The sequence below is a fragment of the Mauremys mutica genome, chromosome 7 (assembly GCF_020497125.1).
Source record: "Mauremys mutica isolate MM-2020 ecotype Southern chromosome 7, ASM2049712v1, whole genome shotgun sequence".
Taxonomy (NCBI): Eukaryota; Metazoa; Chordata; order Testudines; family Geoemydidae; genus Mauremys; species Mauremys mutica.
Window position 1 is genome coordinate 117,412,101 of NC_059078.1, and position 16,236 is coordinate 117,428,336.

The following is a 16,236-nucleotide window of genomic DNA, read 5'->3' on the forward strand; positions in this document are numbered from 1 at the left end:
CCAGGTTCCCCAGAGCTGGGTTCTTCCAGCCCCAGAATCAGATGAACACACACACGCATTAACCGAGCGCATCTGAGAGGACCGGATTAATCAGCACTTCCAAGCTGACCCCTTATATGTTCCTGGACTCAGTAGGTTGGGTCGAGCAGCACTTCCAAGCTGTCACCCTCGTATGCCCCAGCTTCAGCACATCCCTATCCCCACTTTCACGTTACAATTGTTCTGGTCGTAACCTGCTTGATGAGCAAACCCCACAGGATTTTTGGGCACTGCAGGGATCGAGGAACGTTGCTGCAGAGTGAATGGGGAAGCTGAAAAACACCAGGGGAGGAGAGAGAAGCAACCAGCTTAACCATGAACGTTATTTATTGTCATACAAGGGGAGCCAGATAAACAAAACAGTTATAATATTAAATCTAACTTAAATTTCATTATAAAAGTCAGGTTTAGAAAACTATAACTGATCACACAGGTCACGGTCAGAAGGCTACACCTAGAGAGATGGGTTGTCACCACTGTGTGAAGCTTGAATTGATCGGGGTTCCCACGTGGTGGTGGTAGATGAGGGTCTGGAGTGCTGGAGACAGGCAGAGCCCTCAGCACGGTCAGTCAGGAGAAGATGAAGTCCCACTGGAACTGAGGCAGATTTTGGATCCAGGCATCAGAACACCTACTTGAGTATGGGTAGGGGTTTTTGTAGGGAAACAATAATGGTTCAAGGGAGAACACCAGATTTATTTATGGGTAAACTGATGGCTCAAGGGAGTATACCAAAGTTGTTTTGTTCAGGCTAGACAATAGGAACTGATCATTCCTGGCTATGGGCAATGTGCCTTTGAGGGAGCTCGCAGTGCAGTTAGGCAGCTTCAGTATTTTGGATACCAAGAAAGGATTTGTTACTAGAATTGGTCTGATAACTGCTGAGCTGGGTGTCGGCAGGTGTGGGCTCATTAACATCTGGAGCAGAGATCCCCCATCATGCAGTGCTTTCCTGCTTTTCTGGTCCCAGAGTTCAGTGCAGTTCTTGCCTTAGCATCTCTGTTCTCCATTCTGTATGCTAATGGAGATGCTTCCCTGTCTGATCTCCGATGCAAATGATGCTAGGGGAGTTGCCTTAATCCTGTCACCCTGGTCCGGAGGGCTTTAGGTGCGTCTCCCACTGCCTTTTCATTGCCTTTTGTAAGTCTTTCTTCTGATCAGCTTTGGCTGAAGCAGAGGCTGCAGAGGGGGAAGGTCTTTCGTGAGTCAGACAGGCTGGGTACTATGCCCTGGTTCCCCAAGAACACAGAGCTGATAGGAAACAACATGCAAGTTTAGATTTTTATTCAAAGCCTATCAAAAGCTCTCAAGTCTTCAAAACAGGGCAGGAAATCTCTTGGGGAAACGGCATGCTTGTGAGATCTCCAGTATTCCCTGGAGCTGGGCTTGAAGGAAGATACTTTTAGTATTTTAGGTCTTGCAGTCCTAGTACCAGCAGAGACCTAGCCATGTAGAGAGAGACACACAGAGGAAGATGTGTGGAGTAAGTGGAATATTTCAGAACCTTGAGAGAGTCTAGTTTGGGTTTGATTCTAGCAATGGCCAAAGGCTTCAGGGAAGCTGCAGTTTTTAGTTTTTTCAGAACTAGTTTTCTCATCCCTACTTGCTGTACTTCCCTTTTGCGCATAGTGAGACAATTCCTGTAGCCCATTTTGTACATACAACCTCTCGTTTTCTCAAACAGTAGTTAGTTCAGTCTTGTTACAGTGTGTGACTGATTAAATCAAACATACTTCAGCACTATGGGATGCATCTGTGCTTGAAGGAAATCAGGGCTTTAGCAAGATCAGTGCTCCAGAAAATCCACAGGTATATGGGTTTGGACTCAGTGGTTGGAGGCAAACCAATCTGTGGGTCTTCCAAGAATAAGTCATCCAGGAGAAATAGGTGACGTTCTCTTAGCCAGAGGCAGAAGTGGATAAATATTACAACCATCTAGCTTGTGTCTGAATGAAATGTCATCCTGGAGTTCAGCTGAACTGAGCCTCCAGGGAACTTGCCAACCACTGAGTTCCCGCCTTGGTCTGTAACAGTTCTAGGTCTAATGCAAGTGATGTATTACTACTCTGACAACTTCTGGAAACATGCATCCTCAATCTGATCCTCCAGCTCCTACTCACATGAGTAGTCCCCTTGAAGCCAAAGGAACTTGTTTATGTGCATAAGGTGTGCAGGATCATGGTGAGCCAAAAAAGCATGATATTAGCTCTCTTCCTAAGTACTGCTCCTCAGTGCTTCTGATGCAAACAGAGCCTCATGTCAATCACTCTGCGGGTCAAATTGATGCAGTGATTTCATATAATCACTTATCTACCACAGTAATGGGTGTTATAGAAAACTAAAATAGATATTTACAGTGGATGCCTTTATAGAAACAAGTCTTTCATCCAAGCATATATTCCTAGGCTTGAGACCTAAATAGAAAGGTGTTAACTGATCCCAAAATGTATGAAGTACCTGGCAACATGCAAGAATAAACTGGCTTATGGAGGGGAAGTTTGTCATAAATTACATACATGCAGTAGTCTTTTAAAAACAACATTTACACTCTCTTAAGAAAATTGTGTATGTTAGCATTCTGTAAGAAGATGAAACCCTGATAGTAGAATCTAAGAATATTGTGTGAAATCCTGCCTCCTTGAAGTCAATGGGAATTTGGGAGCCAGGATTTCACCCATAATTTTCATGGTGCAAACTTAATACAGGTATTGGAGGAAGCCTTCATTTGCATGAGTAGTTTTGTGGCATAGATTAAGTTTGGCAACAACTAGTATGGAATGACTTGTCCTGAAGACCAATTTTGCTTCACTGCACTTTGCTTTTAGGATGGAAAGAAGTTGCTCCTATCTGTGAGCACGTGTGTATGTGCGTGTTTTTTAAAACTAAACCACACCTGTTAATAAAGCTGGTCTTTATGACTGCTAAATTAGCCAATGAATATGCATTGTAGATTTTTAGGAGAGGAAATAATTAGTTTCCACATGAATGCTCCTGGAAAGAGAAACTTGAAGCCATGATTAATTGGCAAAATAACAGACATGCATAACGAATGCTTTCGGATTTTGTTTCTTGGTGGGTCACATACACCACCATTTATAAAAATCATGATGCAATAAGAGCCTGATCCAAAGTCCACTGACATCAGTTTGAGTTTTTCCAGTGACTTCATTGGGCTTTGGATCCATGCCCTAAGTAACTTGTCTCTTTTGAAAAACCTTACAAGCAGTGAGACAAAGGATCAGAGTAATCTATGTTGTACTAGGGGAACCATAGGTTACTTCTATAACAAAATCCTGTTAGGAAGTAGGAGTGATTGCAGAAAAAGCTAATTTCTAATGAGCTTTTATATGTACATCTTTACCACACTTAAACTAGCCTCTGTAGCTAAGGATCTTTTGTTTTAACTGTATGAGCAATGTTATTGTTAAGTGACTGTGTGTAGAATGAAAAATTATCCCTTCTTCTGCAGCTGTTCTCACCGCCTTGCATAATGAACTCAATCAAAAGACTAAGGCAGGTACTGTAAATAACACTGGCAGTGTCTTTTATAACATAGTAGTGCATCCAGTCAGCCAGATGTTCATGGGATCACTTCTGATCTGGCTTGCTTGCCCCCATATCTTTCTATAGAGCATGATGCTGAACATCTGTAGCATAGAAAAGCACAGCCATCACATTGCGGCGTTTGGGTGATGTGGATGGCCCTAGTGTTTTTGTTTTTTCTTTTAAATAACTTATCCATTTAAATAATGTGCCATGCATGATGGTCTGAAAACTGAGGTAAATCAAGATGAGCCAGCCTAAGTTGTGTGAACTAATATTAAATAACAAATTGGGGCATATGTGTGTATGAGATACGCTAATCCAGAACTGACATACACAATGGCCCCAACAGAATCGCCATAAAAATAGCATGAATGACCTTTTGCACTGAAGACAAATGCATGAAGAGAGGAAAAAGAAAGAAATAAAAATAAAAGATTGCTGAAGAGGAGGAAAACACGAAGAAGTGATGTAGATGCTTTCCTTGAGATTTGAATCCGTCATTTAGCTCCATTGATGATATGCATGAATTTGTTTGTTCTTACTGTGCATTCTTAGATTTCCTGTATCCAGCAAAAAGGTCTCAGATGTTATGGGGGGGGGGGGAAGAGAGAGATGTAGAGGTGGAGATGGCTCTTACCTCTTAAAAAAGGGGGCGGGTAAAGAGGGCACACTGAAAATAGCAGGAAGGGGAGTTTAATAGAAGTACTGAATGTCACCACTCTGAATGGAGGTGGGAAATGTCCTATAGCAGAGTACGAAATGTTTAGGAAACAGTTGGAGAGACTGGTTGAAATTTATCCTGTGTAAACAGGAAAAAAGGGCAAGAGAGGCCAATGTGGCTAAAGAGGGATGTAGAGGGTTCTTAAAACAATGGGGGAACATCTGATTCTCAAGAGGACAGTTGTAAAGCTAAGCAAGACATAGGATGGGGACCACTAAAAAAACCCTACAATGCTGATCACTGGGTTTCCAGAAATACTTGGACTAAGTTCGTTGGGGCAGGATTGCCGTTGTGTTCTGTATTTGTACAGCGCCTGGTACAATAGGGTCCTTGTCTGTGACTGAGGTCCCTAGGTGGTAGCACAATATAAATAATAGTAACTAATGAGAAAGGGTCTTCACAGAGCTTTGCAGGAGATTGAAGGTGAAATTGGTGCACTCAGAAGGAGACCAGGAATATTGGGTATAAGGAATGGCAATAAAATGGCTGTTTGCCAGATCGAACAGCCAAATTGATGGGAAGTTAATAAGCATGATTGGATCCGATAGGAGAAGAAAGGGAGAACTGAGGAAAAGGAGACTAGGTCCCTAATCCTGCCAGTGTTTATGTGCATGATTAACTTTCGGCACGTAGTTCTGCTATTGACTCCAGTGCAGTAACTCCTGTGCTTAAAGTTAAGTGTACGTGTTTGCAGGACTGGTGCCTAAACTTGGAAAGCAGGCTGCACTACCTACACTTGGTAGGAAAAAATACCATGGAGCAAGTTGCCCAATAGGATGGGTGAATTAATATAAGGTGAATTAGCTGATCGCAGAACGTATTTTTAGGGACCAAATAGGGAGGTGAGACTTAGAAACATTGCAAGAGAATAGCACTAGGTCTAAGTGGCTGTTTTCTGGCAACTTCTGATTCCCTAAAGTAATTATGAAAGCCCCTTTTCCTTGATGTACAGACTTCTGTCTGTCTGTTACATTCCAAAGAATGTATGGGGATAGAGAGAAGAAAAGAAAAGGCTGTAGTTTCTCTGAAACTCACAACCTGTTTGTACTTATTAGAAAAAATAAATCAAGAAGACAAATCTTTGGCCAAAACCAGAAGTTGAGTAATGAGGAAGATGCCCAGAATTGCACCTCAGCTATTTAACCTTGTTCCTTGTGCTTTGTAATAATAACAATCGCTTACCATGGCAACTGCAACAACTTGCTCCATATGACTCCACTCAAGCAGCAGTATGAAATGTCAGCGTTTTAAAGGGAATAAAATGTTTCTCATCAGCCTGATTCCCCCATTTAATTCTTGGTATTTGGGGGTTTTGTTTTTGTGGTTTTTGTAGTTTTGGGGTTTTTTGGCTAATGTAAATAATTTTTCTCTTGGTTACGGGAGGAGCAGAAGGGCAGCTGGGGCATCTTAGAAATTTCTGTGCTCTCTTCCTGCGATATGGAATTTTGTAGCTATTGAGAGGGCCCAAGGCCCAGCTGAAAAAATATGCTCAGATGTGCTGGGGGTGGGGGGAAGAGAGAGCGAGAGAGGGGTATCCCTCAGCGTCCTCATCTGCTCTCCATTGTAGACTGCTGCATTTGATCCAACTCCTTAATTTTCTTGGTTCCAAGTCCATGATTTCCCCCAGTGTCCCCAAATGCATGAGTTTCTTTGATGGGATTCCTAAAACATGTCTCAAATCAGGTGTGAGCTGAGGAATATTCTATTCAGCCTGGTTTTTAATAGTGCCCCATTAGTTTGCTCGCAATAAAGTAAAAGCTAAAAGGACCCAGGGGAAGTGGCTGCTACTTAGCTGAAGGCCCCTTTCAGGAAATATCTGCTGAGAGATAAGAGAGCCCCACTGGGCAGATATTTCCTGTCTGAGATCTGTGAGCCGCACTGTCCGATTTTGTTTTTCTCTCCAGCGGGCAATCACTGCTCCTTTGGTTCTGTGTCACAAGCAACAAATGACAGGAACAAGTTTATCAAGAGTTTAATTGTTCAGCGGCATTAGAGTAAAATATCCCACTGCACTCAGCCAGAATCACCCACCGGCCAGCAAGTTGCTTCATGCTTTAGGGAGCTCCTTTACTTTGCATCTGGTTTGAGAATATGGTTGTAGATTTTTGATTTTTCATGAGGAGGCAATGTGGGCTTTGATTTCTTCAGCAAAATCTTGGACCTGATCTAGAACGCACTAACTTCAGTGGGAGAACTTCCATTGTCTTCACTGGGCTTTGGATCACGCTCCTGGTATATTAATTTTTAGTTCAGGACGATTTACTCTAACACCTTTAACACTGTGCATACTGCTTCCTAGACTTAGGAGGAATTATCATACATTGAAGAGCACTGGTAGCTTTTTTTTTAAGAGCAGACTCACCAAAAAGGAGACCAGGGAGATTTTTGGCTCAGTAAATGGGTTTCTGATTTATGGAGGTTTGAACTCAGGTACCTGATGATACTGAATGAATTTCTTTATCCACAGTGCTCTACATGGAGGTAATGTCACTTGGATATTGATAAAGTGCCAGGAGCTGCCATTCAGTTTATAATTGCACTCACTTTGTACTGGTGTTAGTAACTGCACAGGATTCAAGTTGCAAGCAGTGGCACTAAAGATCAGAGGGATTGTAGAGTGGAATTTCAGACTGATTTTTACCTGCAACTATTGCACCTAAATTGTGTTGTGTGGATTGTGAACTATTTCTAGGGAGAGAGTTTTCTGTCCCTCTACAGTCCGGTTTTGGGCCCAATTCTGCACTCATTTACGTTGATGTAGTTCCAGTGACTAAGGCCCCGATACAGTGTGCGATAGCAGGTGGGTAAGCTGCTGTGCAGCCCCCTTGCATACTGCAGGATTGGAATCTTGCGCCCCCAGAGTGGAACTGAGAGAGGTTTTGCCATTTGTCAAATAATGCTTTCCAATAGGGACAGTGACAAGAATATCCTGGAGTGCTCCTACAATGTCCCTGTGAGATGCTCTTTTTTCTTTGTTGTTGTTGTCAATCTTTTTTTTTTCCCCCACAGTGTGCCTTAAAACCAAGGGTCGCTCCAGACCCCAGTACGCCAAGTGCGTGCTTGGGGCGGCATGCCACGGGGGGCGCTCTGCGGGTCGCCGGGAGGGTGGCAGGTGGCTCTGGTGGACCTCCCGGAGGCGTGCCTGCGGAGGTTCCACTGGTCCCGCGCGGCTGTGGTGGAGCCGCGGGACCAGCGGACCCTCCGCAGGCACACTTGCGGGAGGTCCACCAGAGCCGCAGGACCGGCGAACGGCAGAGCACCTCCTGCGGCATGCCGCCCTGCTTGGGGCGGCGCAATGTCTAGAGCCGCCCCTGCTTAAAACTAAGAAACTCCCTCTTCCCATACACAACCTGCCCCCACAAAAAGAGAACCCATGCCTGCATTGCAAGGTTGTGAAATTTCCCGGAATGCTGGAGTTTGCATTTACATTATTCAACTTTTTGATTCATTTGTCTTAAAATGAATCTTTCTGCCTTTTACTAATAATCTGAATTCAGTGGTACACCTGCGGATAGATCATTTACAAGTGAACATTTGTTTTACAGCCTACAAGGACATCATCTGAAAGTATTTATTCCAGACCAGGTTCCAGTATTCCTGGCTCACCAGGCCACACTATCTATGTAAGTATAATTTCCTCTTTGTAAGCCATTGCTCTCTCGATGACGAGATAGAGGGTATTGGAAATCCCAGCCTCTAAGGGTTTTAGAAGGCCAGTTCCCATTAAAATGAATGGGAATTGGATGCACTAGTTCCATAGGCATCTTTGCGGAATCTCAGACAGAGTGTTTGCATAGAAAAGTTGTAAGCTACACTGTGCCGAAGTTGTTAACCCAGAGTTGATGCAGCTGGCTGGTGTAATAAATGGCATACCAGATGGCTTTGTGAAAACTGACAAATTCGGAGCCTTATTCCCATTCTAGTGTGTCATGGGCCCTCTGCTGCTAGGTAACCCAGGCTAGGAGAATCTGTCTTCCCTCTGGTGGCTGGCCTACATAAGAAGTTTATAGATGTACTCTGCTTCCACCTAAGAAAACTTCTTTAGTCCAAGTTCTTTAAGTGCTGAGGTCTCAGGTTCAAAGCTCGCTGGCAGCCCAAGCAGGGTCAGTTCCATTCACACATAATGGAAATTCATCTTTGTCCCAGAGGAGAGGGGCCTGTTCTGCTAGGACAAGACAATTTGGAAGAAAGGGCCACGGCCTATAGAAATAAGATGAGCCCCACCCCTTCTCATGGGTTATATAGCTAGCCCCTGATTGCTTACACATCCCCTGATAGGCTCACAGTTAGCCACAAAAGGCTGTGGACTTCTGTCGAGAGTCATTCAGTGCAGCGGAGAGCAGCTCGGATTTCACAGTGTTGCAGAGTAACTTGCTTTCCTGTAGTTTGGCATTTCTCTGACATTTCCTGTATCTTGGGCTTGTCTACACTAGAAAGATTTACCACTTTTGTTATACCAGTTTAGTTAAAGCAGGAACTCCTGCTCCCCAGTGTGGGTGCAGTTACACCAGTAGAAAAGTGCTTCTACCAGTATAGCTTATTCCAGTTAGGAAGTGAAATCAGCCATCCTGGTATCAGGCAGCGTTTTTCTGGTATAACTGTGTCCACACTGGAGTTTGGTTATGTAGGAAGTTACTGTACTTCTCAGCATGCAGCCCCTGGGGGCATATTGTCCTAAATCCTGGAACTTATGGAGGTTCTGCTATCCTCAATAAAACATATAGAACAGAGATTTGGTCCTGTGGGGGAAAAAATTCTTGTCAAAAAACAGAAGTGTTGCGCATCTAGCTGTTACCACCTTTACAGTGCTAAATGTGGGGCCACCCTCTAGAATTTTTCCTGTGCTACTCTATTTTGATGGGGTTTATATTCACAGATTAGTACCAGTGCCCTGTAACCCCTTCCCTTTTCTTCAGGAATTTAGATGATCTTGCTGGATACATAGATTTCCCAGTGGATCCTTTTTGTTCCCATGCGGCTCCCATAGGATCCCAGAAATTAGAGATGGAAAAGCTCTATTAAATCATCACCAAACTAGGAATCTCCCAATATTTGTAAAGGAATGTTAGTCCTTCTCTGTTTTTATTTATCATCCTTAATTGGAACTTACCCGGGTATCGGAGTGCAGCAGATGGCTCTTTCCTTTTTTCTGGCTAGAGAAGTCCCTACATCCAAAAGTGACTATCTTCTTAATCTGTGCTATTCATATTCCAGGCCTAAGAAGCAGGGATGTGTGTCAAAGGGATATCTAGGGGAATAACCGGGTGCATGCTGTGTTTTAAGACATGCAGGGCACAGATCTACTGGTGGCGTGCGGGGTATTTGGAAAAATTGACCAAGGGGTCCAATCCAGTATCCAGTCAAGGCAGCGCTAGTTTTGCCATGCACTTTACTGCAGAAGGAGCAGGTAGAAAATTAGACCAGTTACACAGTGCTGGTTTGAAACCATAGAGCAAAATCTGGAGTGTTGTCAGCATGCTGACGTGTGCAGCTTCATAGCCTTAGGCCAAGCTTATGAAACTCACTCCTTGTTATCTGCAGGCGTAGGCCCAGTCACTGTTACTGCTGTACATTGGTATCAAAATGTCTCTTTTACCTTGCACTGCGTTAACAATGTCCTGACACATTCTCAACTCATTAGTGCGCACGTGTAGGGGGGGGCAGGGTTGGGGGTGTGTGTATTTAAGAGCTAAAAGTGCTTAGGTCATTTTTGTTAGTCAAACAAGTTTCAGGTAATTTCTGGAAACACCATTGTTTAACCATTTAAAGTATTTTTTTTAAAACAACATAATTTTAAAATGCAGCATTTTGTGAGCGCTAACTCAAGGGATTGCATGGGAACCACCATGCTAAATGGATTATAATGAGAGATGGATGGCTACATGCTATACAGCTCTGAAAATGTGTGTGTCAGTCTTTAGCATTGGTGGAAATGAATCGGAGTAGAAACTGACCAACCTAATTTTACTGTTCAACTTAGTGAAATGCAAAAGGTGTAAACACAGCATAAGAGGAAACTAGATGTTTAAATCTCACTCAGTTTCAATAATTCAAGGTCTTTCCATAATGCAGGTAAGAACTGGCAATGTTTTGGTTTTTTTTTTAAATCTCAACACTCTCCTTTTAAGCAAAGAAATCTAAAAGCAAATGACAGCTTTCCTTTGTCTTTTTGGTGTATCTCCTTATAGCACTTTCCTGGGAGTGAGCAGCTCTCTTTGGAGCTTATTTCCAAGGCTGGCCCTCCAGGTGCAAACTAGCCATGAAATCACACTGTGGAATGGATGTCAAAGTGTTTGACATCTTATCACCATCTCTTATCCAGGCTCGCAGATACTATGGGGATGGGTGCCAAATAAAAATGTAGATAGGTGGGGATATGTGGGGATAGATGGTTCTGAAGATACCATACACCATTTTGTTGCTGTGTTTTGCAAGCTGGAGTCTTGTTTGCCTTCCGTTTCATTTTAGGATGTTCTTTCCTCTAATGTAATGAAGGTGGGAAGCAGCTTTCCATCTTCAGAGTGCCATATGCAATCCTCTCAACATCTGTGTGAGCTAGGAAGCCGGTATTATTTATCCACATTTTGCAGGTGGGGAAAAGCCAAAGCAGAGAGGTGAAGTGACTTGCCCAAGGCCATTCAGTGAGTCATTTGCAGAGCTGGGATTTTGACTTGAGGACTAGGAACCATGAGCTCCTATGTTCAGTCTATTTATACCATTCTGCTTCTTGCCTAAACTCAAAAAAATCATTCTATGCTATTAAAGGAGGCATGATGCTGAAGAACAGTCAGTCACTTCATATGTTAATGGAGTGGCAAGAAGGGTTTTCTTTAAGTGCATTGTGAAGGCAAATTCCCCAAATGCATGAATTGTATAAAATAGAAATTACTAGTGCATTTGTGTGTGTTAATTCATCTTCTGTCTTTGACCTTCAGGCAAAAGTAGACAATGAAATCCTTGATTACAAGGATTTAGCAGCTATTCCCAAAGTCAAGGCCATTTATGACATTGAACGTCCAGACCTAATTACTTATGAGCCATTCTACACTTCCGCCTACGAGGAGAGACAGGAGAGACAGAGTCTTGGAGAGGTAATGAATTCATGAGCGACCCATTCTATTATACGCTATCATTCAAAGTCAGCTACGCTTCTGTCCTCTTTTGAAACTGTTTGTAACTGACACTATTTAATGCTGTTGTTGCTGCTGTTCAGTCCAAGTGCTTGCATCTATCAGGTCCATGTTTAAAGGAAGGGATTGTGATGTTGACTCATACCTTGCATCTCATCGTGTGGCCAGCTGCAGAAATAAATGTATGGCTTCTCTATATATCTTGCCTTCAGTTAACACCAGCATCTAACTAAGGGGTGGCGGGGTGTGGGTCTTCCTTCATATATATTCGTAACACACACTAACTATTTGGCTGCTTACAAGCTCAGTGCATGAGGCAAACACAACTCCGGTGCTGTGTCATGTACCAAGTATATCACTTTAACGCGCTGATGTTCCCAGTGGATCACCAGGGTGCCAAACAAATATCATAGCAGTGTGGCAATGAAAGGGTTAACAGCACTGGGATTTTGACAAACACATCTCATGGGGGAAAGAAGCCCAAAGCATTTTTCCAGATGTGGGATAGATCCAGATGAGGTGCTAATCATTCACATAGTTATATCCAGGAAGGTGCATTGGCTTGCTCTATCGAAGCAGTTGTTTTCTGCTTTAATTGCTATATATCTGCCATTTGATAGCAAGCCTTACATCCTGCATCAAAAAGAGCATCTGGTCTCTCTTCTGAAAGTTGTGCTTGAAAGGATGCAGATTTCTTTCGGTTTCTCCAGGTGATCTTCCCTGCTCATAATTGCACATGGGTGGTATTGCCTTCCCAAATCTCAGTACGTTTGATTCGAAGTAGATTGGTCATTTCATGCCTTCTGAGGGAGTAAAAGGCACTTTCAGAAATGAAGATCGAAACAGATAGTGGGTCCAAATCTCCTCAGTTCCACCCTGGCAATCCCTATGATCCCAGTGAGTGTCTTTGAGTGCAGCAATTGGCCCGTTGTTTCTGACGGTCTCAGAGCCTTAGGAGGAACCAGCCTTTCACATCCAAACAAATTGTGTATATGCTCGGCATACATCCTACCGCCTCTCTCAGCAGTGCCAACCCTTGGCAGAGCATCTGCTTCTTCCTTCTCTAACAATACAGAGGAAATGAGCCTGAACTGAACTTTATTTGTCTTATGGGTGTGTAAAAGGGGATGGGGTGGAAAGATGGCATAAATTATTCACGTGGGGGAGACATTTTCTGAGGCACTCGTGGCATTTAGGCACCCAACTTCGTGTCTTTGAAAATCTCCCCCATCAACAAATAGTCTGCCTGCCAGTGAATGGGAGAGCTGGATCATGCTGACCATTATCACTAAGGACCCTAGTTTTCTCACCATTGTATTTGCTGTTTACATAGTTCACAGGGGTTGTTCTCTTTATATGTGTGTACCGTTAAACTACAACAATGGTTGAGAGTGCAGGAGAAGGACTGCACTTCTAGTCCAGGTTGGTGGTGAATCTAAGTGATGTCTAATTAGAGGTGTCGGTGAAATGAATGGTGGTTTCTAACCCCAGATCCCAGTAGACAAGAGCCCTCCTTGCAAAAACCACTATCAGAATCAACACCAGTTTGTCCCCTGATGGTCACAGAAGAGAGACCCAAATGGACTAGGGGAAATGAAGAACCCTCTCCCCTTGGAGGTGGTGACATCCGGTCACTTTTGATGCTCTTTGACAAAGCAGCATGGCGGAAGCTTGTCTGCAGCTGCCCACATGGTACCTGTTGTGGATAAATAAGAGGCTTCAGAAAGTCTCTTCAATCCAATGCTTTTCAATAGCAATAAATTCACTTACGTTTTTTAAAAAGAAAAGTAGTAGAAAGAATACAGAAATAGGGAGGCAGCATTGGCTAGTGGCTAGGGTACTGGCCTGGGAGTCAGGAGACCTGGGTTCTGCCACTGACTTCTGTGTGACCTTGGGCAAATCGCTTCACTCTTTATGCCTCTGTTTCTCCTCCCAGCCCTTCTCGGTCTTCTCTCTTTAGATTGTAAGCTCTTCAGTGTAGGAGCCGTCTGTTGCCATGTGTTAATACAGTGTCAAACACCATAAGATCCCAATCTTGGCTGGGGCTTGTAGGTAGTAGTGTTAAATAAATCACTGTTGTTAAGATAGAAGATACATACAGACATGGAGAGGGATTGCGCTCTGTATGAAAAAAAGTTTGCGCTCTGTATGAAAAAAAGTTTACACTCTGTATGTAAACTAATGATACATATTTCCAGTCAACCATATCCCTCTTTGTGGAGTGTTTCCATAGCATTTTAGTCATCAGTAAATGTTATGTGAATGTGTGAACAAAGATTGATTTATAGTCTAAAATTTTTTTCAATTAACAAACTTAGTTAAAATTTCGCTGTAAACCAGCCCACTAGTCTAGCGTATTGGCCTTTACTCACTCAGGGCTAAAGACTTTGGTACTTATATTGAGTACACCTCCCACTGACTTCATTTAGAATCGTGCTCAATTAAGGAACACAGCATTTGGTCCTAAGAAAGAAGTGATTTCCATTGGTACATCGGTGATGTGCCCTTAATTGAAGGTTTGGCAAACATTATGCTTCCAAGATATGTGGCATCACATTTCACAGTAACTTCATTTGCCATGCACTGTCTAAGGCCTTGCCAACACAAGGTCTACGCATGGCGCCATTGTGAAACGAGTGGTTGCCATGGTTGCTGGGGAATGTATTCATTTTCTTGGCATTGGGATGTACATATTTGGGCTGTTCATTGACAAGGGCTGTCCAGCTAAGCAGCGGTCCATCCTAATATATAACATGGGGGATAAATCAGTTCCCTGGGCACACTCCTGATTAGCTACATCCCTCTCTGTAGTTTGTTGCATGTGACTTTTAACCTGACATTATAAAAATGAAATATGATAGACTATCATTAACCTTCCATTGGGCTTTTATTTGGTTTTGTCACAATTCATGGGAAGGGCAGTATTTTTTTCAACGTCCATTTGATACAATTAAATTCAAAATAAAATTTGCTACAATCCCCTCAGACAAGAGGGGTCATCTTATGCAAAAGTTCAGTGGGGGTTACAGCAGTGTCGGTTTAAGGGACCAGAGTTTTGCTGAGTGCTGCAACCAATATCCCCTACTGGGAACTTACCCATGAATGTTTCACCATATAATATTATTCACTTCCGTTTCTTTTATGTAACAGAGTTCAGTGCCATTACCTCTTACAAGCTCTGGGGGGTCCACTCTCCCCTCACTATGCACACAGCTCCAATTATAGTCCTGTGCATCCAGACAGGAGAGCGGAGAGAAACTCTGAGGTATTTTCCATCCATCCCTCATACTCCTTTGTAATGAAACTTTATCAGACTGAATTCTTCTCTCCTAAGTTGTACAGAAACCCCATCAACAATAATAGGGCCAAGCTGTGAGTCATCTTTGAGAAGGTGGAGCAAGGAGGACAGAGCACATGGGACTTTTTCTCTTGCACAAGATCCAAGCACAAATTTGCTAGCAGCCCTAACCCTGGGGGGTACAAATCGTTGACTCTGCCTTCCCCCTGCACCAGCCTCTGGAGCTGACTGGGTGCTGACTACTCTGAATTTTGGGACCTATTTATCAAGCAAAAATGCTCTACAGCAGCAGAGCAGATGAAAAGCTGCTTCAGTTGTCCCTTGGGCAGCTGCTCTGCCCCATGTTTTCCTCTTATCTGTGGTTCCAGGCACAATATAGGGTAGCATTAGACTTTCTTCCTTTTAATCATTTTTCAAATAGTCTCTCTCTAAGGCCTGGTCTACACTGGGGGGTGGGGGAGGAATCGATCTAAGATACTCAACTTCAGCTACAAGAATAGCGTAGCTGAAGTCGACGTATCTTAGATCAACTTAGATTGACTTACTTTGCGTCCTCGCAGCACGGGATCGATGGCTGCTGCTCCCCCATCGACTCCGCTTCCACCTCTCACCCTGGTGGAGTTCCAGAGTCGACGGAGAGTGCATTCGGGGATCAACGTATCGCATCTAGACAAGACGCGATACATCAATCCCCGATGGGTAGTGTAGACATACACTAATCTATTCACAAAAAAAAAACAGGAGTACTTGTGGCACCTTAAAGACTAACAAATTTATTTTAGCATGAGCTTTCGTGAGCTAAAGCTCACTTCTTCGGATGCATAGAATGGAACACACAGACAGGAGATATTTATACAGACAGAGAACATGAAAAGGTGGAAGTATGCATACCAACAGGCAGAGGCATACTTCCACCTTTTCATGTTCTCTGTCTGTATAAATATCTCCTGTCTGTGTGTTCCATTCTATGCATCCGAAGAAGTGAGCTTTAGCTCACGAAAGCTCATGCTAAAATAAATTTGTTAGTCTTTAAGGTGCCACAAGTACTCCTGGTTTTTTTTGGTTTTTTTTGCGGATACAGACTAACATGGGTGCTACTCTGAAACTAATCTATTCAGTTCATTCCTTGATAAATCCCTGTACTGTGTCTTTAAAAGTCTGTAATGAGAAAAGTTTTCGCATAGCGCCATCTAGTGGAGGCCAACCAGCTAGTAGTTTAGTTATAGTGGCTACAGGAATTAGTTGGGAAGAGAAACTGAGCTCCGGATGTGAAGTACTGGGGTATTAACTTGTTAACATAATAGATACGCAAGTAGGAAGAAATCATTTTGTAATAATGTATAGTGGCATTAGAAAGGTTTGTTGTTTGGTCATAAATATACAACTGGGCTGACCTTTGAAGATGTTCCAAATGTTCAAACTATACAAAATCCACAAGTCTGCAATTTCTCTCCCACCGTAGTGCCCTGATCGGTGGGAGTTGGGTCTCTTGACTTTTGGTG

General features: G+C 43.2%; 1 protein-coding gene across 15 annotated transcripts in view; it reads left to right on the forward strand.

Annotated features, from left to right (window-relative positions):
• The window catches only part of ABLIM1 (actin binding LIM protein 1), a 206,504-nt gene that overhangs the window by 145,376 nt on the left and 44,892 nt on the right, over window positions 1–16,236 (forward strand). For 13 of the 15 annotated variants that reach the window (XM_045022891.1, XM_045022892.1, XM_045022899.1 and 10 more), the window contains 2 exons: window positions 7,852–7,929; window positions 11,242–11,397. In XM_045022891.1, coding sequence (XP_044878826.1) covers window positions 7,852–7,929; window positions 11,242–11,397 — 234 coding nt within the window. The remainder of the gene's footprint in view (window positions 1–7,851; window positions 7,930–11,241; window positions 11,398–16,236) is intronic. The other 2 variants (XM_045022900.1, XM_045022904.1) reach the window with 1 other exon arrangement.